This window comes from Microcaecilia unicolor, chromosome 6 (genome assembly GCF_901765095.1).
Source record: "Microcaecilia unicolor chromosome 6, aMicUni1.1, whole genome shotgun sequence".
Classification (NCBI taxonomy): Eukaryota; Metazoa; Chordata; class Amphibia; order Gymnophiona; family Siphonopidae; genus Microcaecilia; species Microcaecilia unicolor.
Window position 1 is genome coordinate 320,013,943 of NC_044036.1, and position 23,706 is coordinate 320,037,648.

The following is a 23,706-nucleotide window of genomic DNA, read 5'->3' on the forward strand; positions in this document are numbered from 1 at the left end:
AAGCTCAGCTTTTTTCATTACTGGTATGAAAGATTTGCAAGCTGCCACTCTGTGGACAAAATGTGAAGCTGCACTAAATCGCTGAATAAAGGGAGTTTAGCGGCCAACTGAATTTCGGTTTCAACACCGTAACTGGCCTGAAATCCAGGCTCAGTTTTCGCTTTTTAGGCCGAAACTCTCCACCCCCCACCCATCCCACCTGACCACCTGTAGGCCCTCTCCTGGCCTACCTTAAGAAACCTTGATGGTCTACTGGCCTCCTTGGGGTTAGAAAGGACCCCATTCATTCCTGCCTGGGAGCCATTTTGATACTGGAACCAGCATGGGAAGGAGACTCGCTTCTGCCCGTGCTGGTTCCAATCTCAAAATGGTTGCCGGGACCTCACATAGCAGCTTCGCTGTGTTTTAATGGGGTAGGAGAGACTCCTGGCCAGTTTAATCACTTGTGTCAAGACACACACAATGAATATTCATAAGATCGATTTACATACAAGGAAGGAGGCAGGGCGTGCAAATTTATGTCATGATACATTCATTGTTGTGACTGTCTTGAAAACCAAACTCTGGCTGGGTGTGTTCCAGGACCAGGCTGAGGACCCCTGAGATTATATATATTTATATTACCATTCTGGAATGGATGATGATGTTGGGATGATAAGATTGCTGCATTTAAACTGGGGGGAAGGAAGAGGTTCAGGGGCTGAAGGTTTGTCAAGGGTTCCTAATACCTTTGCATTAGCATTGCCCAGAATTCCAGTCCCCCCACCCCACAAACACACAAACACACCACAAGAAAACTGCATGATTCTCCAAAGTTCCCAGGTTGACTTGCCCTGTTTTCCCATATGCTGCGCCTTACAGTCTGACAAGGCACATGGGGTGAGGGTCTGATGCCCACCACCATATTTTATAATGACAGAGCAGGAATCTTTGCCCTTTTATTGGGTCAGTAGAAGAATTAGCTACACCTGAGCTGCCCAGGCCACAGAGGTCCCCTCTTCAGGTGCTACACAGTGATAATAAGGTGAGCATGTTCTCTCACTCATGTTACAGTTACTCAGAATGGTGCAGTGAGGGCACACACTGGGCATGAGGGGTTACCTGGTGGGAGGAAAGTCTGTGCTCTTGCAATGCACATTCAGATATTCTCTGCTCTGCCACTGAAAGGTGAAAACAAAGAAATCGGTATCAGAAGGACTCTTCTCTTTCACTGGCATTCTGCTCACCCCACACTCTCCACTGTGGATGAAGTAGTTACCTAAAGAAAAGAAAAAGGGACGTTAGGTCACCTCGAGGACACAGAGAGAGGCAATTCCACAAGCGGGCACCTTCTATTACCCAATCCAATGCCACACAGTGAGAGCCTATGCCAGGGGTTCTGAAATCCAGTCCTTGAGGTCCACAACCCAGTCTGGTTTTCAGGAATTCCACAATGAATATGTATGAGATCTATTTGCATTCACTGCATATTCATTGTGGAAATCACGAATACCAGGCTGGGTTGTGGACCTTGAGGACTGGATTTGAGGGCCGCTGACCTATTCAATTACAACATCTTGGCACCCAGATTCCATTATAGAATTCTAACGTAAACTGGCATTGACATTTATTTATTTATTTAGATTTTACTCACACCGTTTTCAGTAGTAGCTCATGTCTTACATTTACATACCCGCATGACTGGTGTAATAGACCTGGCGTAACTGCAGTTACCTAAACGTGGGAAGGCCACGCATAGTTTACAGCATAGTTTACGCATAGTTTCCCAAATCGATCCTGGATTACCCTCTTGCCAGTCAGTGTTTCAGGAGATCCACAATGAATATTGTACATGCCTTCCTATGCTTGGCCTGTTACTAAGGGCTAGGCCTAAGGCCTGTACTGTCAGTTTGGTTCTCACATGTTAGCCTACTAACTCAGCATCTTGTGTAACAATCATTGCTTTCTCAGGAGCTGAGAACTGACACTTCATAACATTTGTTTGCAGCTGAGTATGTTTTTCATATAGGGTGGATGTAACTTTGTAAGTTGCTAGGAGCCTGGATGTAACTTTGTAAGTTGCTAGGAGACAGGCTGAGGACACAGTGTGAGCCTAACATGTCCAGAATGTTTCATTTGGGGAGATAGACAAAGAGAGAACACAAGGGTATTGTTCTGGCTGTGCACGAAGAACAGATAACCGATTAGCCAATGGCCACTAAGAGTGCATGTGCCCACAATGTCAGGAGAGACTGATATACCCATATATGGAAGAGGCTACTTTCTGATTCTAGTTTGGGACGTCACATAATTTCTGGGAAAGCAGAACTTGTAACAGTATATATGTAATATTTTTTGGCTCTGTGAGATGCTAATAAAGGTAATTTACTGGCTGCACCTAACGGAGTCTAAGTTCTCTTTCTTATCTGTGTTTTCCCTCCCTGGGGGGCTAAGGGACGGAAATACACAATATGCATGAAAGAGATGTGCAAATAATGAAGACTGTATGCAAATCAATTTCATTTGTATTCATTGTGGATATCCTAAAAACCTAACTGGCAAAGGGGTACTCCAGGATCAACTTGGGAAACACTGCTTTACAGTATTCTGTGAGGTGCGCAGCCCTGCCCATGTGAACGCCCCCTTTGCATTTCCACACTATGCCATTTACATGGAAAAGTGTGCACTTACCCGCAAAAGTGTTGATATTCTGTACATTTACCTGCCCAAATGCCACACTGATGTGGGTGCCCCGTTATCAAAATGCCTTTAGAAAGAGAAAAACACTTCACTTTTCCTCCTTTAAACAAGGTGTATTATATCTGTTCCAAAAAAACACCCGCTGGAATAGAATCTGGGTCTTCAGATGTTTCGGCAGTTTTGGAAGCTTCTTTGTCAGAGGTCTCGGAGAGACATACTCTTTTTGTATCATTTGTTTCAGAACAAGATTTAAACTCTGTGCTGAAACTTTACTTTCAAAATTCTCAGAAGGATGTGACGAGACAGACTCAAGATAGAAGAAAAGCCTTCTTGGCTTTAAGAAAAGAGGCATTGTTACTAGACACCTCATTTCTTCTGGTTTACTCGTGTAAATGTATTATTAAATATTTGGGTGTCAAGTACGTTTACTTTGATTCGGAGCAGCTGCGTTCCTTCATAGACATGAAAAAGATTGTGAGACGTTCTAAGAACTGAGATTTTTGAAGAAATGGGGGGTTGTTTCACGTTATGCTATGCTACTTTCTTTCTTTCTTTCTTTTTTCTCTATTGCATCTCCTTAGTTTCTCCACTACCCCCTTGAGTTTGTAGTCTAAGGAAGATACTACTACTACTACTACTATTTAGCATTTCTATAGCGCTACAAGGCGTACGCAGCGCTGCACAAACATAGAAGAAAGACAGATGCTCATATATTTCTTATAAAACTGTTTCTGAATTAGTATTTTCTTTTGTACATCTGTGTTACTATTTCAAGTGTATCGCTTGTGAAATTGATTCTGAAAATTAATTAAAAAAAAAAAAAAGAAAGTGCAACCACTTCACTGTGTATCACTGATAATTGATGGCAAACCCAGAGGTCAATATTCACAATGGCAGGGCTGCCATATACAGTGGGGGAAATAAGTATTTGATCCCTTGCTGATTTTGTAAGTTTGCCCACTGACAAAGACATGAGCAGCCCATAATTGAAGGGTAGGTTATTGGTAACAGTGAGAGATAGCACATCACAAATTAAATCCGGAAAATCACATTGTGGAAAGTATATGAATTTATTTGCATTCTGCAGAGGGAAATAAGTATTTAATCCCTCTGGCAAACAAGACCTAATACTTGGTGGCAAAACCCTTGTTGGCAAGCACAGCGGTCAGACGTCTTCTGTAGTTGATGATGAGGTTTGCACACATGTCAGGAGGAATTTTGGTCCACTCCTCTTTGCAGATCATCTCTAAATCATTAAGAGTTCTGGGCTGTCGCTTGGCAACTCGCATCTTCAGCTCCCTCCATAAGTTTTCAATGGGATTAAGGTCTGGTGACTGGCTAGGCCACTCCATGACCCTAATGTGCTTCTTCCTGAGCCACTCCTTTGTTGCCTTGGCTGTATGTTTTGGGTCATTGTCGTGCTGGAAGACCCAGCCACGACCCATTTTTAAGGCCCTGGCGGAGGGAAGGAGGTTGTCACTCAGAATTGTACGATACATGGCCCCATCCATTCTCCCATTGATGCGGTGAAGTAGTCCTGTGCCCTTAGCAGAGAAACACCCCCAAAACATAACATTTCCACCTCCATGCTTGACAGTGGGGACGGTGTTCTTTGGGTCATAGGCAGCATTTCTCTTCCTCCAAACACGGTGAGTTGAGTTCAAGCCAAAGAGCTCAATTTTTGTCTCATCTGACCACAGCACCTTCTCCCAATCACTCTCGGCATCATCCAGGTGTTCACTGGCAAACTTCAGACGGGCCGTCACATGTGCCTTCCGGAGCAGGGGGACCTTGCGGGCACTGCAGGATTGCAATCCGTTATGTCGTAATGTGTTACCAATGGTTTTCGTGGTGACAGTGGTCCCAGCTGCCTTGAGATCATTGACAAGTTCCCCCCTTGTAGTTGTAGGCTGATTTCTAACCTTCCTCATGATCAAGGATACCCCACGAGGTGAGATTTTGCGTGGAGCCCCAGATCTTTGTCGATTGACAGTCATTTTGTACTTCTTCCATTTTCTTACTATGGCACCAACAGTTGTCTCCTTCTCGCCCAGCGTCTTACTGATGGTTTTGTAGCCCATTCCAGCCTTGTGCAGGTGTATGATCTTGTCCCTGACATCCTTAGACAGCTCCTTGCTCTTGGCCATTTTGTAGAGGTTAGAGTCTGACTGATTCACTGAGTCTGTGGACAGGTGTCTTTCATACAGGTGACCATTGCCGACAGCTGTCTGTCATGCAGGTAACGAGTTGATTTGGAGCATCTACCTGGTCTGTAGGGGCCAGATCTCTTACTGGTTGGTGGGGGATCAAATACTTATTTCCCTCTGCAGAATGCAAATAAATTCATATACTTTCCACAATGTGATTTTCCGGATTTAATTTGTGATGTGCTATCTCTCACTGTTACCAATAACCTACCCTTCAATTATGGGCTGCTCATGTCTTTGTCAGTGGGCAAACTTACAAAATCAGCAAGGGATCAAATACTTATTTCCCCCACTGTATGTATCTTTAGTGGTGAAAAATGTTGTCTCACCACTGAAAATTCAGATGCAACTTTAAATGGACATCTTAGGGATGGGTTGCCATTTGCAACATGGAATATGTCTTTTCCCAATAGCGCACCATGGTGAGCGTGCAAACCATTGTGCATTCATGAACAGCATTAACATGCACATGCTATCGGGGAGAAAGGTTGAACTCTTTTGGAAAGAGTGCACACTATGGGGCCCTGGCCGCTTGCCAATCTGGAATTATAAAAATATTTTCTATTTTTGTAGCACCAGCGTTTACCCAGTGATAATCGGCACTGCCCGGTTTACTGCCACCTCAGTGGGCAAAATGGTAAGTGCTCCCCCCCAAAATGGCCGCACAGCAAGTGGTTCACTTACCGCACGGCCATTTCTTTTTGGGAAAAAATAGACAGCCTTCTACTGCTGAGGTAAAAGGAGGCCACGGCGAACGTCAAAAGCATGCGCTGAGGCTAGTACAGGCCCCCTTTTTCCACAGGACCCCCTATATGACTTTGCTCCTGTGACAAAAAAAATAGCCAAACAAAAACAACTGAAACGACATTTCCAGAAATGACACAAGATGAAAATTTTCTGGCTACCCATCCCTAATATATTATCCATTTTAAAGTGATACCTATTTACCCATCACTCTCACTTTGTCCCCCAAATCACACCCCTTTTTAAAACTTAACTTTGGCTGTTTTCCAAATAAAAATAGTATACCATGCCATACTTTGTATTGTTTTTGAATATTTTTACTGCTGTAATTGCCTATTGCTCATGTATGATCTATTCTTACTGTACACCGTCTTGCGTGAATTCCTTCAAAAAGGCAGTAAATAAATCCTAATAAATAAATTAAAATGGCCAAAGTTGATTATGAGTGCTCTGCGAAACTGCTTTTGAATATTGCCAGGGCAGAAGAGGGAAAAAAGAAAGGCGGAAGAGTTTGTCTGGTCCCAAACATGTATAGCAGAGGTGTTCAACCACAGTCCTTGAGGGCTGCAACCCAGTTGGGTTTTCAGGATTTCCCCAATGAATATGAATGAGATCTATTTGCATGCCCTGCCTCCACTTTATGCAAATAGATCTCTTGCATATTCACTGTGGAAATCCTGAAAACTCAACTGAGCGAGGGCCGAGGTTGGACACTCCTGATGTATAGTAATGCCAGCTAGGGGCAGAACCAAAGTCCCATCATAAGATGCATACAAGCATCATGCCACACACATGTACCTCCCTAAGGTGCTTTTATACTAAAACGTAGCATGGAATTAGCACACAAGAAGCTCATAGGTATAAAATGGGCTTCTTAGCATCCATATACTCAGAGTTAAGAGGATCTTATCAAGGAGTTCAGTCAGACTCACACTCGTACCCCCAAGACAGAACACCACAAACTTTGAGAAAATAAACCTCTAGACCAGTTCTCTCACTTGTCCAGTCAGTCAGGTTTTCAGGATATTCCTAATAATATTTTTCACACTTTCAAAAAGTACAAAGACTAGGGGACACTCAATGAAGTTACATAGAAATACTTTTAAAACAAATAGGAGGGAATATTTTTTTACTTAAAGAATAGTAAAGCTCTGAAACCCGTTGCCGGAGGATGTGGTGACAGCGGTTAGCATATCAGGGTTTAAGAAAGGTACGGACAGGTTCCTGGAGGAAAAGTCCATAGTCTACTATTGAGACAGACATGGGGAGGCCATTGTATCAGGGGCGTAGCTGCTATGGGGCCACGGGGGCCTGGGCTCCCGTAAATTTGGCCCTGGACCCCCCTACCGACGACCCTCTCAAACTCCCCCCCCCCCTCGTCAACCCACCGTCGCCGTCTGTACCTTTGCTGGCGGGGGGACCCCAACCCCCGCCAGCCGAAGTCTTCTTCCTGCGTTTGGTTTCTTCTGAGTCTGACGTCCTGCTGCACGTACAACGTGCGATCTGCAGGGCTTCGTTCTGTTTCTGTGAGTCTGACGTCCTGCACGTTGTACATGCAGCAGGATGTCAGACTCAGAAGAAACCAAACGCAGGAAGAAGACTTTGGCTGGCGGGGGGTTGGGTCCCCCGCCAGCAAAGGTACAGACGGCAATGGATGGCGGGTGGGCGGAGGGGGGTCAAACTTGTTGGAGGTGGGTGGTGCTGGCGGCAGCAGGTGCTGGCGGCAATGGCGGGGGTGTCAGCGATGGCGGCGGGGGGGGGGTCGGCGGCGCCGGGGGGGGGGCTAAATGTGCCCCCTCACCTCAGCTCTGGCCCCCCCTACCGCTGAAGTCCAGATACGCCCCTGATTGTATGTCCTGGGATTAGTAGCATGTAGGGCCACCAAGAGACTGAGTTGTGCCTGGGGCAGGGCCACCGCCACCTCCCCCAGGATCGTCACTGCCACCTCCCCACTGCAACTCCTCATACCTTGGCTGGCAGGGGTCCCTAAGCCCTGCCAGCAGAAGCCTTCCTTCAGACACAGGGCTTCGGGGCCTCTGGTTTGGTTGGCAGGGGGTCCCCAGCAGCAGAAGAAGCCTTCCTCCAGCATTGTTCTTCACTCCGCCGCGTTGCCTGCCCTGCGGCTGCTTTTCTCCTCACATCACACATGCTTGGTTTTGATGAAATTGAGCATGTGCGACGTCAGGGGAAAGCAGCCACAGGGGCAGGGCAGGCAATGCGGCGGAGTGAAGAACAATGCTGGAGGAAGGCTTCTTCTGCTGCTGGGGACCCCCTGCCAACCAAACCAGAGGCCCCGAAGCCCTGTGTCTGCTCCTGCCCAGCCTTTAAGGGGGGTCTGGTGCCAGAATTTTCTTTCTCCTGCTCCTGTCAGGACGCAATCACCCAAGTCCTGTCAGAAGCAGAAGAGAGAGAGAGAGATCCCGGCGCCGGGCCCCCCTTGGAGGCTGGGCCGGGGGGAATCTTGCCCCTACCCCCCTCGACAGCCCTGGTAGCATAGAATCTTGCTACTATTTGGGATTCTGCCAGGTACTTAAAACAAATCGGAGAACATTTTTCTTCACTCAACGTGTAATTAAACTCTGGAATTCGTTGCCAGAGAATGTGGTAAAGGCGGTTAGCTTAGCGGAGTTTAAAAAAGGTTTGGACGGCTTCGGAAAATCCAATATTTCTGGGATAAGCAGTATAAAATGTTTTGAACTTTTCTGGGATCTTGCCAGGTATTTGTGACCTGGATTGGCCACTGTTGGAAACAGGATGCTGGGCTAGATGGACCATTGGTCTGACCCGTATAGCTACACTTATGTTCTGATATGCATAACAGAGATTTGCATACAATGGAGGTGACAGGCATGTCAATCTGTCTCATGTATATTCATTAGGGATATCCTGAAAACCTGCCTGGCTGCTAGTCCCCCAGGACAGGTTTGAGAACCACTGTTCGACAACACGAGGGGTGACATTACCTCTTCCTATGTGGGCTCCAATCTCCTGGCATTGCTCCAGAAAGCTTTCTCTTTCTCCCTCTTTCTGTGCAGTCATTTCTGAACTCTGTGCAGTCATTTCTGAACTCTTCCAGGATAGGCGCTCTGCTGTGGTACTCCTCACACTGGTTCCATCAACCTTCACCGTCTCCTCCTCTGTACTCGGCTCTGAGCTGGGGCTCTTGTACATTCTGCCACGGGACAAGATATGATCAAGTTCACACTCTAGCTGAAAGACTCTTTCCTGAAGTTTCTGGGCACTTCTTCCAGTCTTGGCAGAGCTCAGTTCTCCCCTTAAAGTCCGAATCTTTGCATGGATTCTCCCAGTCACCTGTAGGTAGAGATCATGCAGGGTGTACGAATGAGCTTCCTGGGGTATGCTTTTAATCTAACCTGTCTTCAAGAGTTAGTAATGAGAGTGGTGGGGGTGCAGTACTGCAGTTTATCCTATGAATAATTTTTAAATGGGGAGCTATTTCTGCAGATTTCCTTGTGAAATAAGATTCTAGTTTAGACAGAAAGGGGATCAATTCATTATACAGACTTTAAAACATAAGGAAAAATAATACGTTCACAAGAATATCTTAATGTTCTATTAATAACTAAGGGGTCCTTTTACTAAGCTGCGTTAAGCACTAATGCATGCTTAACGCAGCAAAAATAGTCTAATGTGGGATGCAGTGCTACTACTACTACTTATCATTTCTATCATGCTACTAGACGTACAAAAAACTGTACACCGGACATGAAGAGACAGTCCCTGCTCAACAGACCTTACAATCTAATTAGGCCAGACAAACAGGACAAATAAGGGATTAGGACAAAGAGTTGCAAGATTCTGTGTGGAATCCTAAAGAGTATCAAAATTCCGGAATCCCAAAGAGTATCAAGATTCCGAAATCCCAAAGACTACTACTACTATTACTACTACTACTTAACATATCTATAGCGTTACCAGACGTACGCAGCACTGTACACTTGAACATGATGACACAGTCTCTGCTCGACAGAGCTTACAATCTAATTAGGACGGACAAACAGGACAAATAAGGGAATTACTAAGGTGGGAATGAGAAAATATGGGTACTGAACATGTGAGTAAGGGTTAGGAGTTAAAAGCAGCATGAAAAAGGTGGGCTTTTATCCTAGATTTGAAGACGGCCAGAGATGGAGTTTGACGTACCGGCCCAGGGAGTCTATTCCAGGCATATGGTGCAGCAAGATAAAAGGAACGGAGTCTGGAGTTAGCGGTGGAGGAGAAGGGTGCAGATAAGAGAGATTTACCCAATGAACGGAGTTCCGGGGAGGAGTGTAGGGAGAGATAAGAGTGGAGAGCGTTCCACATTCACTCTGGCATGTGTGTGTGCTAAGTGCATGGTAATTACATTTTTGTAAATTTTTTTGAGGGGGCGTGTCAGACCCAGAGAGTGGACGTTCCTGCGCTAACCAGTTAGTGCTTCTACATTACTGTGTGGTAACTAGTTAGCAACCAGGTGGCGATAAGTGCTCCCGTGGTAATTCTTTTTTAAATGGTCCCACACTGATGCTAACATTAGCACAAAACCATATATCAAAAAAAATAGAAAATAGCCCTTATGCATAGCTGCCTTAGCAAGCAGGAAAGACCCGCATTTCTTAGAGCAGCTTAGTAAAAAAGATCCCCAAATTTTGTACTAAAAATGCTGATCCAATTATGTTTCAATAGTTTTTTATTGGTGATCATATTAAACATGATTAACAAGCTCAATGTACACCGAGTTGAATATCAAATTATACTGAGTACTACAAAGCTTTAGATTCCATCACCAATGTTTTAACAGTTTTCTCCCTCCCCCCCCCCCCCCCCCCCCCCCAGGGTTTGCTTAGAACCGTTTACTGGATGACCACCATCCCTATACTGGATATGTCATTCAACAGTGGACATTATAAAATTCACATGTAGTAACAACATAACGTATGAACATCAACAATGGAACGCAATTCCCAAATTTATCATCTGTACAGTCCTTGCCACCCTTCCCATCCCCTCCCCTCCCCCCCGGTGCTCCTTATACTGCATCCTTTAGCTGAAGGCATTCCTTTGTGAGCGGGTAGGGATTAGGTATCCATACTGCCCATTTATTGTTGATTAAATAGTAGACAAGTTATAGTAGTAGACAGACTATTGCCATGTGTTACTGTATGCTTAGCCCAAGTATGATAAACTGGCAGCTAATCAATATTCCTCGTCAAGCCTATCTCACCCCCTTACTCCCCTTCTGCTCCCCACCCCGCAAGTTAACCTGTCCCACCAATACTTAACCCCCACCTCAATCCCCAACACGATGCCCATCCTCAAAATTCCATCTCTCTTATACAGTCATCCCAACTCCATGCTGATCCAATTAGAGAAAAATAATTGTCCCAATATTCTAAGGTATTTATCTAGATACCAGTTATCCGGATCAATGCCTGAGCCAGATCCGAATGTGGAGGTTCAGTGGCACTTTCCAAATTGTGACACTGAGGGGCTCATTTTCAAGAGAGAAAAAAAGTTTTTAAAGTGGCATAAATCAGCATTTGGATGTTTTGCTTGCCAAAATGTTCAAATCACTATTTTTGACACCCATTTTCTAAATGTTTTTTTTTCTATGCTGTTCATCCACAGTGCATTCAAATCACAAGGTGGCATGTTAGGGGCAGGATTTGGATGTTCACAACACTTGGCTGTTTTTCTGCCATAATGGAACAAAACAAAAATGTCCAGGACTAAAACTAAGATGTTTTGAGCTACACCTATTTAAATACCAACTAAGCCACAAAAAAGTATCCTTTATGACCAGAGGACCACTGAAGGAGTAAAGGAATGACCCCCCCTTCCCTTACTCCCCCAGGGGTCACTGACCCCCATCCCACCCCACAAAGATGTAAATAAAACAGTACGTATCAGCCTCTATGACAGCCTCAGATGTTATGGCCAGTCTTATTACAGAAGCAAGCAGATCGCTGCAGTAGCCCTAATGGTTGGTGCAGTGCACTGTGGAGAAGAGGAAATGATAAGAGCAGATCAGTGAGGTACACAAACTTTATTGATGCAAATAGCAAATTTCCTTGCATCGTCCGACACTGGCCGTGCTTCGCCCAAAAAGGGCTGCCTCAGGGGCTACAAAACAATAAATTGATAAATTCGAATGTTGATAACGTAACAAACAAGTAATTAAAAACAGATAAAAATAAACCAAAATAAAATTAAAAAAAATGATTAAAATGAAGCTGATTATAAATTAATAATAAAAGCAATGGAAAATATACGAATACCCATGACATAACATAATAACAATGCATATAAAATTAAAACTCAAATCATCAATACTAACAACCAAAAACAGCAATGATAATAAAATGAAAAACCAATAGCAATAGTAGTAGTCTTGACAAATACTGGCACATGAAAATTTTAAGCATATAAAGAATTAATTAACTTTGGCACATAAAAAATGTTGTAACTTTAGCACATAAAAATGGCGAATACCAGTGGCGTAGATACAGGTAGGCCTGGGTGGGCTGGGTTTCATAAATTATAGAAATATGGTCTCTGTATTTTCAGTTTTAATATTTATTATTGTATATGCCCTTGATACTAATGTATGTGGGTAGTATTTTATTAACTGTCATATATTTTTGTATTATAAGTTATCATTAGCTATAAATGTAGTCATTTATTTTTTATTTAATCCATGGTGTATTATATTTATTCTATTCTATTCTTTTATTTACAGCAATTTGTAATGTTGTATTTTTTAAGTATATATTTTTATGTGTTTTAATTCGTTTAGCCCCTGACGCAGCCCTTCTTGGGCGAAACAAGGCCTGTGTCGGGCAATAAGTCTGGTATCTGACATCATCAATAAATTTGTATCTGCTGTTTTGTTGTCTATGTTTGAGTTTCTATACATAATTACTATCGCACCACCTTTATCAGCCGGTTTGATAATAATATTACGGTCATCACGGAGTGTTTTAACAGCTTTATTTTCCTCCTTAGTCATATTATAAAATATATGCCCATTGTTCTTCTTTTCAAGTTCTGTGATGTCGTTAAGAACTAAAGCTAGTACTATAACAGATCTGTGTATGGTAAGGTCGGATAGCAAGTGGCTCCCACCTGATAATACACATCATCGGATACAGACTTTTGAAACTTAGGTGTCAGTATAAAAGAGATCCCTTTACTTAAAACTTGTATTTCTATTGGATATATTGTACACTGTAACCAATAGATTCTTTTTTTTTTTGTTACATTTGTACCCTGCGCTTTCCCACTCATGGCAGGCTCAATGCGGCAGGCAATGGAGGGTTAAGTGACTTGCCCAGAGTCACAAGGAGCTGCCTGTGCCTGAAGTGGGAATTGAACTCAGTTCCTCAGGACCAAAGCCCACCATCCTAACCACTAGGCCACTCCTCCACTGTTGCTACTATTTGAGATTCTACAGTTCCACTAGAAGTCGGCCCTTGCAGATCACCAATGTGGCCGCGCAGGCTTCTGCGAGTCTGACGTCCTGCACATACGTGCAGGACGTCAGACTCATAGAAACAGAAGCCTGCGCAGCCTTCTACATGGAATGTTGCTAGTGGCTGCGGCTGCCTATGAAAATAGGGTCCATCTCTTCCTCTCCCCTGTCCTCGACCTCTCCCTCTACTGTATACGTATTGTCTCTGATTTTCTACAGTGGGGTTGATTTTCTTTTCCAAAATTGACCAATCTGAAGAGCCTGTTTATCAGTGTTTATCCGTGGTGGTGTGGTATAAAGTGACGCCGAAGGGTCAAATACTTCATCATTCTCACTTCTAGGTCTCTTTTTCTCTCTAATTGGTTGAGGACTATAGGATGGCCTATTATGTGTTTGTTTTACAGCTATGCTTTGTTTCCTTGTTTCTTGCCCCATAGCGCGTGACCGTACTGGTCGTCCTATTAAAAGTTCTATTGTAATTACTATTAAAATTCCTCTTACCCTGTTGCTTATTCCTATGCCAGGGGTAAACGTTGTTATTTTTATAATCAAGATCATCCCTTCTAAACTTCTCAAATTTGAGGAGTCTTAAATCCCTTTCAAATTGGTCACTGCTTTTTTTAAAGTCCTCATACAGTATATCAAAACAAGTATCATTTTCTTTAAAAAAAAAAAAAAACCTCCTTATCTAGATCTTCCTTAACTTTTTGTTCTCTCTCTTTACATGTTTTAATAATCAAGATCATCAAATCTAAAGAACATTTGTTGAGCATAGCTTCCCACTAGGGTGCCCCACTGCTCTGCTGGGATGTCTGTGTGGCCAGTCTACTAAGAATGCTGGCTCCTCCTACATCCCAATGGCTTGATTTTGTGCATTTTTCATCTGGATGTTTTTTTTCTGAAAAAGTCCAAAAAGATAACCGCACTGAGTACAGCAACGCCTAGAAAAAGGCCAGTTTCGAAACAAAAAGATACATGTTTTTCATTTTCAGCAATCGTTATATTCGCCACTTGAATTTTGGATGTTTTGAATAAAACATGCAAAGTCGGATTTAAACATCATATCAAAAATGCCCCTCTGAATTTCTTTACAGACCACTTTGGTGTTACCAAGGACCAGGGGTGTAGCCCGACTTCGGCGGGAGGGGGGTCCAGAGCCCGAGGTGAGGGGGCACATTTTAGCCCCCCCTGGTGCCGCCGACCCCCATGGCGCCATTGCCACCCCCACCCAGCACCACTGCCACCACCAACAACAACTTTGACCCCCCCCTCCCGCCGCCAACCCTCCTCCGCCGCCGTCATCACCTACGTTTACTGGCAGGGGACCCCAATCCCCACCAGCTGAGGTCCTCTTCTTCCCACGCAAGGCTTCGTTCTGTTTCTATGAGTCTGACGTCCTGCACATCAGAAACAGAACGAAGCCTTGCGCTGGAAGAAGAGGACCTCGGCTGGTGGGGGTTGGGGTCCCCCGCCAGCAAAGGTAGCCCTCGGTGGCGGCGGGGGAGGGTTGGCGGCTGGAGGGGGGGGTCGAGAGGGTCGTCGGCAGGGGGGTCCAGGGCCAAATCTACAGGGGCCCAGGCCCCCGTGGCCCCACATAGCTATGCCACTATCCAAGGACAGTTTCAGGACAATCCGGAGAAGAGTGAAGGAGAAGCCAGAAGTTGGCAGCAATACTCAGTCCACTAACTGAATAACTATCCAGATAAAAATTAGGCCATCAAAAAAGCTGCATTAACTTTATTTGGTTAGCTATCCAGACATGCTGCGCCAGCCACTATTTATTTTAGTTACTTCCAAAATTTGCTGGACAGCCCTTCAGGTAATCAATAAGGCAGTTTACAGTACAAAAATGATCACAGACATTATAAAACCAATCAAATATTAAAACACACACCACCAAAAAAAGAAAATGCACACTAAAAAAACAACAACACAGCAAATAAGGCCCACTGAAGGAATAGACTTAGCAAACTAATAATCTAATATAATAATTTGCTCTTCCAACATTCCAATGTGTCTCACTGGGATCGTAACCACCTGCTGAAATCACTCCTCCAACGTTCTCCTCCAACGTTCCAATGTGTGTCACTGGGATTGTAACCACCTGCTGATGTCACTCCTCCAACGTTCTCCGTTCCCCCTCCCTCCTAGTTCTATGGGACCCTTGAACTGGGAGGGAGGGACAGAGGGAGGGGGGACCCTGGAAATGGGAGGGAGGGAGGGAGGGGGGCCTGGAACTCGGAGGGAGGTGGAGGGGGCAGGGGAGAGATGCTGCACATGGATGGATGAAGGGGGGAGGGCACAGAGGACGTTGCCTGCATATGGATGAATGAGGGGAGAGAGCATAATGCAGGGGAGGGAGGGGACCCTGAAACTCGGAGGGAGGCAGGGAGAGGATGACCCTGGAACTCGGAGGCAGGGAGGAAGGGAGGGGACGACCCTGGAACTCGGAGGGAGGGAGGGGGACAACAACCCTGGAACTCGGAGGGAGGGAGGGGGGATGACCCTGGAACTTAGAGGGCGGGAGGGAGGGGGGACCCTGGAACTGGGAGGGGGGGCCCTGGCACACCCTCTCATGCTCACACACACACTCTCTCTCTCACAGACACACCCGCACCCAGTCTCACTCTCTCTGTCACACACACACACTCGCACATTCACTCTCTCTCTCTCACACAGTCACTCTCACACACACTCTCTCAACATACACACTCCGAGGAAAACCTTACTAGCGCCCGTTTCCATATTGCTTTCCTGTACCAGAATCAATGCAAAGCTGCATCACCTAGATTGTTAGACAGGAAATATGATAAGAAGGGGTTATGAGAGAGAGTTAAAATAATCCCATATCTTATGCTCCATCCAGCTGTGCTTTAATGTTGCTGAAACAGGCAGAACTATTTTTAAAACTGTACAGAAATCTTTTTGAAGGAGCTGAGGAAGGCAAGGTGATCAGAAAACAGTTGATGTAGCATCAGACCTCACAGGTGTGGTCTGGAGGGGAAAGGGAGAGCAGAGACAGGTGGGTGGGACTGGAAATGAACAGACACAGGGGATTTATTTCAGAGTCCCTAGTGAACACATAGCACCTGTTTTCCCAGAACATCTTCAGCAATGGAAATTATTCTAAAAGAAGGGTAAACTACGCATTTTTTTTTTTTTTTTTGCCTTCACCTGTCGGTTTCTAAATGCACAAGACAGGGGAAGGAGGCATTTGCTGATAATTGCTCGCCCTGTCAGTGGGTCAATAAACAACACATGTCTTTACTTGTTGGAAAAGTAGGCAAGCTCAGAGGCAGAGTGAGGTCAGAGAGGCTCCAGCTTTCTGTCTGTTTACCTGTCCATCTATATTCATAAGCACAAAGACACACACATACACAAAAGCATTCATACACACTTGATTCATACAGCCCCCGTCATCCTAATGAGACACACTTTACCACAACATGTTTTCATAACAGTCCCTAAACAGAGACATGTGTTTGCAAATGGAGAAAGGGTAAACGTACCATTTTTGACACTATGAGAGTAATTCTATAAGGGGGCACATAGATTTAGGCACTAGGAAAGCATCTAGTGGCGTAGCTACGTGGGGCCATGGAGGCCTGGGCCCCCGTAGATTTGGCCCTGGACCCACCTGCCGACGACCCTCTCGACCGCCAACCCGCCACCGCCTACCTTTGCTGGCGGGGGACCCCAACCCCTGCCAGCCGAGGTCCTCTTCTTCCAGCGCAAGGCTTCGTTCTGTTTCTGTGAGTCTGACGTCCTGTACGTACAACGTGCAGGACGTCAGACTCACAGAAACAGAACGAAGCCTTGCGCCAGAAGAAGAGGACCTCGGCTGGCGGGGGTTGGGGTCCCCCGCCAGCAAAGGTAGGCGATGGCAGCGGCGGGGGGATGGTTGGCAGAAGGAGGGGGGGGTCGAGAGGGTCATCGGCAGGTGGGGGGGTCAAAGTTGTTGGTGGTGGTGGCGGGGGGGGGGGGAGGCTAAAATGTAGCTCCTCACCTCAGACTCTGGAACCCCCTCCTGCCAAAGTCTGGCTACGCCCCTGTTTGAAACCTATCCTATAAAGAAAAGTAGGCTCCTACTCTGTTTTGTAGAACACTAGCATAAGTGGCTGAAAAAGTGCCTATATTTAAGGTGCAAACAATTGCACAAGCCATAGAGCTGATGTAAATACTCACACCTGGGTTGCAAAAGACTATAACATTTTATCATCTATGTATAATCTATGACTGTAAGTACAACTCCTCTCCCAACCACGGGAACTTGTGAGGACCGAAGGGAGAATGAACAATAGACCCTTTTGTAAGACCCACCTGGTTCCCATGGCGCATGGTTTCCTGCCTACTCACCCGCCCCCCTGAAGGAGTCTCTTCCTCAGCGAAGTGGTTGCGCGGTGGAAGAAGCACTGACCTGCGGAAGCCCTTGTTTGAAGAGGGAGGAAAGCAGAACAACTGGTACGGACTCACAACTCCAATAAAGTGAATTGATATAATAGGACTTGAGGAAAGGGAAACTAATACGTAGCCACTAATAAGCTGACAGAGTGAGAACACAAAGTTCCAATTTTTATATTTTATATATCCTATTTCTGATACCCACAGTTAACAGTAGACAAGGCAAAGAAAGAATATGCAAACTGATCTCTTTTAATTTAGAATGACCTATACATTATATTATATTCAACACGGACTCTAGTATGGCCTGCCCCTCTCTTCCTATCCACCTTGCATAAGGGACGCTCACACCAGGTACAAACTAACCACAGGCCTATCTACCACATTCAGAGACACACACACACTTAAACAAGTAAGCCACATTGAGCCTGCAAATAGGTGGGAAACTGTGGGATACAAATGTAACAAACAAATAAATATCAAAACCCATGCAGATAATCATACTGTTAATATGTGTTCTAGCTTGAGACCTATCCACTGGAATAGTGGTGGGCCAAGCTACACGGCTCTAACCAGCTGAAAAGCACTGACTAGGCCTGATAACCAGCTGAAGGCCTTATAGCAGAGAACCTGCAAGAGCAGGACTGCTAGGTGAGTCTTAAGGAAACCTGGTACAACTTTCAAATTGAGTGTAACACTCAAGATGAGGAAATTAGAGACAAAAATGGTAAAGAGTTTGGTTCTTAAGATGGAGGATGTCTTTGTAAAATGGCTCTCAGTATCACAAGATATAAAGACATAGATCTCTGTCTTAGGATTGGAAAAGAGGAAGTGAAAGTGTTGAAATTGGCACTATTAAGCAATCTTTGAGAGGAGGGGCAGGTGGGCACCTGACCGGCGGTTAAGTATGATTCACTGATTAAGCAAGAATAGGAAAAAAAAAGTCCCTTTACATAGACTTGTATGGGGACCAGAGACTATATAAGAAGTGGGCATCCGAGGAATCTTCGGAAGATTTCCCCAACGCATCTTAGGGAGCAGAGCTCTGGCCGGTTGGATCCAGAATCTGTCCATTGAATGTACCACATCGAAGCTTGACTTTGGTAAGAATAAAAAAGACTATTTCTGTTACTAAGCTGTTGTCTGTCTTTGTTTCAATCTATTCTCTATTTGCCTTCTATTTTACAAAGTATCACACACACACAAGTAAGATTCCTCACTGAAACAGTTTTCATAGATTTTATGTGGGAACATAAATGGCCAAAGATTCACTTAGATCCAAGTAGACAGAAAGCTGTGGTCATGGGAATAAGATTCGAACTGCGCCTTCTGATGCCTCCCCAGCGCCGATACCCATGGGAAGGGGTGTCACTGGAATTCAGGGAGGCGGTTAAAAAGATCTTAGAAGAACAAGCCCTCTGTACACCTCCGTGTGGAAGGGTCCTGCGGGGGTCTAGATAGGAGTAGATTAAAAACAATACATAGACAAACATTTAACATTTGTTACTCAAGTTTCCTCAGTAATCACAAAATCTTTTAGGTCTCTTTGGAAACTAAATAGGATCAGACCCTATTTCTCATCAGAAACATTCAGACTATTGGTACAATCATTAACATTATCCCAATTCGATTACTGTAATGTCATATATGCTGGCTGTAAGGAGTACCTGTTGAAAAAACTCCAAACAGCTCAAAACTGCAGCCAGGTTCATATATAAAATCTCTCGTTTTGAAAGTGCCTCCCCTTTATTAATCAAATTACACTGGCCTCCCATCAAAGCAAGAATCGCCTTCAAATTATGTTCCTTTATCTTTCAAATACTAAATGGCACAGCTCCAGACTATATGGTACCATTAATAAACTCACCTCAAAGAAACACTAAATATGAGGCAAGAAATTATCTCAGACTACACCTCCCAAATTGCAAAAAAGTCATCTACAAAACTGTCCACTCTGCAGACTTCACTTACCTAGGAGCCATAGGCGCCCCATATAAGAGGCTTGGGGAGGCTAAGAGGCATATTTTCAAAGCACTTAGCTTTCCAAAGTTCCATAGAAACCTATGGAACTTTGGAAGGCTAAGTGCTTTGAAAATATGCCTCTAAGCCTCCCCAGCCCAACCGTAACCTTCCCCTACCTCCTCAGGAACAAAATTGTTGTATCTTCCGCTCCCCGCCTGCACCCACCCCACCGCGCATTTCTTTTCTTACAGGCTGACTGACTGCCTGCCTGTCTGACTCGCTATCTCCCTAAGCCTCCTTCCCTAGCGGTTCTGGCAGCGGTTCCATCTCTGCCGGAAGGGAACCTCCTTCCGGCAGCTTCTCGCTGGGGACACGGGCCTGTAGGGAGCGCGGTGAAGGGTGCCAGGTTCCGTCCCGTTCTGCCTGTTATAGTGTCTCGGGGAAAGGGATAGAGGTGCAGCGGGCCTAATCAACGTCCGGGGGCCTAGTCGGTGTGTGACATCCCTTTTCCCTTCACCTGTTTGGTCTGTGTCCGCTGCTCACCCTGACCCCCCCCCCCCCACACACACACACACACACACACTCCAAGCCCCTGCTCAGTGTCTGACCCCTTTCTCCTGCTCCGTCATCATCCAGGCCTGCTCGCTTTCTGTCAGCTGACCCCCCAGGCTCGCTTCATGTTTCTCTTCTGGCTCCCGATCCCGAGCTATGCGGGGGGAGGGGGCAGTAGTATCACGGCAGCGGGAGCAGCAGCTGCAGCGCATATGCGGCTCCTGCGAAATGCTCTTTGCTCTAAGAAACGTTTATTTTCTTGAAGGTTGGTGTTTTGTTTTTAAGATCTCTGGGGCGTTGTTTCAAATCAGCTTTAACAAGTTAACTTCGATTTACATGCAAGTTTGCTAATGATATTGTAAGGTGGGTTGTTTTGGAAATTGTAGCCAGTGTAGTGTTGATAGGGGTATATCCCATTGCATATTAGTGTCAGTTGAAATTGAAAACTCTTATCTCTATCTGGTCATTAATAAAAGGAGCTCATTGTGAACACTATCCACTCTAAAAAGGTTGTTTTGTGGCTGTACATGAGGAATTGTGATGTTATGATTCCTTGTTTCATATTGTTGATAATCTGTGTTTTCCTATAGGTGGTAATTGGTGTATTAGGGTCTGCCCAGTGTAATGTTTACAGTATTAATTGTGACTATTTCACTTATTTATTTTTCTCTGTGTTGTCAGACAATTATGGATATAAGCCCCACCCCTGACCCCGCCCCCTTTAGCCTCCCCAAACAGTTGGGCTACCGACCGCCTATGCTAGGAGCCAAATGGTGGAACTCCTTACCACCCAAAAGAAGAAATATACAGGAATATACTAGATTCCTCAAAATCCCCAAATCTTTCTTATTCAAGCAAACCCTCACAAAGAACAACCATATCTCAAACAATGAATTATTACCTGAATTGGTTATTACTCTATTTACCATTAACTTTCTTTTCGCTTCATGTACAATTTCTCATTCATAATAGATTTTCTACCCATGTGAAACGTGATCGAAGGCGCAAGAACCTACCTCACCCTACACTTCCCCAGATGTCAAGGCCTGAACTGCAAATCGACATACTCAGCCAGTTTCACATACATATGCCCCAAAATCTGGAACACAATACCGAAAGTTTTAAAATGCTTGACCGACCACATAAGTTTCCGAAAACACTCGAAAGTCCACTTCTTCAGCCAATCTTTCTTCAAACATCCCGCACAGACTAACTAATCAACAATGGAACACATGGAACCCGATCACCACAGAAAAACGAACAATGACGCACCAAATACAAATGATATTGCTACGACTAACTTTATCAAACTGTAAGCCACATTGAACCAACAACCTGATTGGAAAATGTGGGGTACAAATGCAGAAATAAATAAATAAATAAATAAAAAAAGAACACCATCACAGTCTAGGTGCCTACTTATAGAATATGCTTAGCTAAAAACTGCTCATTTACATGCACATGTATTCATATATGTGTATAAACAACTAGAATACCAGCACATACATGTTGCCTAAAACTAGGTAGGAGCTTATAGAAATAAACATGTTAGGCCCATAGCAAAATTTGGGAAGGCGCCCCAAAGCCCATAAGCAGACTATCCGGCTTATTTTTGAAAGAGAAAGATGCCCATATTTTGACCCAAATCGGGAGATGGGCGTCTTTCTCCCATGGGCGCCCAAATCGGTATAATCGAAAGCCAATTTTGGGCGTCTCCAACTGCAATCTGTCGCGGGAACGGACAAAGTTGACAGGGGCGTGTCGGAGGCGTGGTGAAGGCGGGACTGGGGCGTGTTTGTCGGCCGAGGCAAGATGGGCGCGCTCGGACGATAATCGAAAAAAGAAGGGCGCCAGAAGCAAGAATTTGGGTCACTTTTTCTGGACCCTTTTTTTCTCACGAACAAGTCCCCAAAAAGTGCCCCAACTGCCCAGATGATCACCAGAGGGAATCGGGGATGACCTCCCCTGACTCTCCCAGTGGTCACTAACCCCCTCCCACCCAAAAAAAAGAACTTTAACAATTTTTTTTCCCCAGCCTGTATGCCAGCCTCAAATGTCATACCCAGCTCCATCACAGCAGTATGCAGGTCCCTGGAGCAGTTGTTAGTGGGTGCAGTGGACTTCAGGCAGGTGGACCAAGGCCCATCCCCCAAGGCATTGGACCAAGGCATTCGCGTTCGATTATGCCCCTCTATATGTCCTTCAGCTTGAGGACCATTAGCCTGTTTGTGCCCCCCTCCCCATGCTGGCCCTATGTGTGTCCACATTTCAACTTGTTTTTCTGCACACAAAAAATGGGATGCACGGAATAATCAGGAGCTTTGTTCCAAGACAGTTTTGAAAGGGTGCATAAGATGTATTTCAGATTGCACATTTTATTATTCATTGTATTTAGGTTTATTTGCACATGATTCTGTTATTGTACCTCACCTTGAACACTATAATAATAAGGAAAGTACTATTTTTTTTAACCAATGAAGATCAAGTAAAGGGGTGTGAATGGTGAGAAAGAAAGAAGAGTGGAATCACTTTGTTTACATTTTATTGCTGGTATCTAATTCCTACCTGCAATAGTAGCACCTGTTGCCGACATTCTCGCTCCAGTTCTATGGCTCGCTGAAACCACTCACCATCCTCTGCCGACTCCAACGCACGCTCCAGCCGCTTCTGTGTGAGCTTCACCTGCTCTATCTACACACAAAAGTGACTTATGAATTAATGCAGATCTCAACCCATATCGCAATGCATTTTGCACAATTCCTTTCCTGACAGCCACCGAACAACGCCTTTGAGCATGGGGGCAGCTGGCAGGCAGCACCACCGCTCCTAGAACGTATAGACCTGTTCTTTCTTTCTCTTCTTCTTGTAGGATTACGTATGATACTTTACACGTATAAAAATAAGTAGACCCATATTCGTAATATAACGGGATCTGTCCTGTTCTGCGTTTATGACAAAAGGCAGGGCGACAAGGCTTTTAATTCCATTCCCCAGTTTCTGCCTCCACTGGAATGCATTTGTCCAGATGCGCAGACCCATAGCCGTCTCGTCGTCCTGAGACCTTACCTGGCCAGTCAGCCGCAGCTCTAAAGGGTCCCACACCCCCATAACACCGCTGGGATTCCCCGAGCACGCCCCCTCCGCTCGCGCCCGGATCCTTGGGAAGAACGCTAAGAGCCCCGGAACAATCAGCGCCTGCGACGTCATCGGCAAAACACCGCGGTTACCTGGGCGACCACAGCCAAGGACCCGCCCCCAAGCGACGGACTGCGCTCCCATTGGTCAGCATTCACGGGTGTGTTCTCAGATAGGGTGTGGTTTTGTGAGTAGAATGGAAATAGAATAAAATAAAACAGAGAAAATAAGATGATACCTTTTTTATTGGACTAACTTAATACATTTTTTGATTACCTTTCGAAGGCTAATCAAAATATATATTAAGTTTATTTATTTTTATTTGCTGCATTTATATCCCCCATTTTCCCACATATTTGCAGGCTCAATGTGGCTTACAATATAATACATAATGTTATTGCATAATATAAGTTGTCTTATAGGATATATAAACGACATAAATATTTGTAATAAAAGAAATGAAATATTCTAAAGCAAGAACGTTTTTTGTGATATTACAATATAATACAACAACAACATCACATTGATGGGATAAGGAAATCAGAATATAAATAA

At 44.8% G+C, this 23,706-nt stretch overlaps 1 protein-coding gene across 1 annotated transcript in view; it reads right to left on the reverse strand.

The window, feature by feature from the left end:
- Nucleotides 1–23,164, reverse strand: part of HEATR9 (HEAT repeat containing 9) — a 74,419-nt gene extending 51,255 nt beyond the window's left edge. The window contains exons 1-4 of the mRNA XM_030206635.1: nucleotides 23,083–23,164; nucleotides 22,582–22,707; nucleotides 8,594–8,942; nucleotides 1,102–1,160 (exon numbers count right to left, since the gene is read on the reverse strand). Of these exons, the coding sequence (XP_030062495.1) occupies nucleotides 1,102–1,160; nucleotides 8,594–8,942; nucleotides 22,582–22,707; nucleotides 23,083–23,124 (576 nt within the window). The 5' untranslated portion in view covers nucleotides 23,125–23,164. The remainder of the gene's footprint in view (nucleotides 1–1,101; nucleotides 1,161–8,593; nucleotides 8,943–22,581; nucleotides 22,708–23,082) is intronic.
- Between the last annotated feature and the right edge of the window lie 542 nt (nucleotides 23,165–23,706).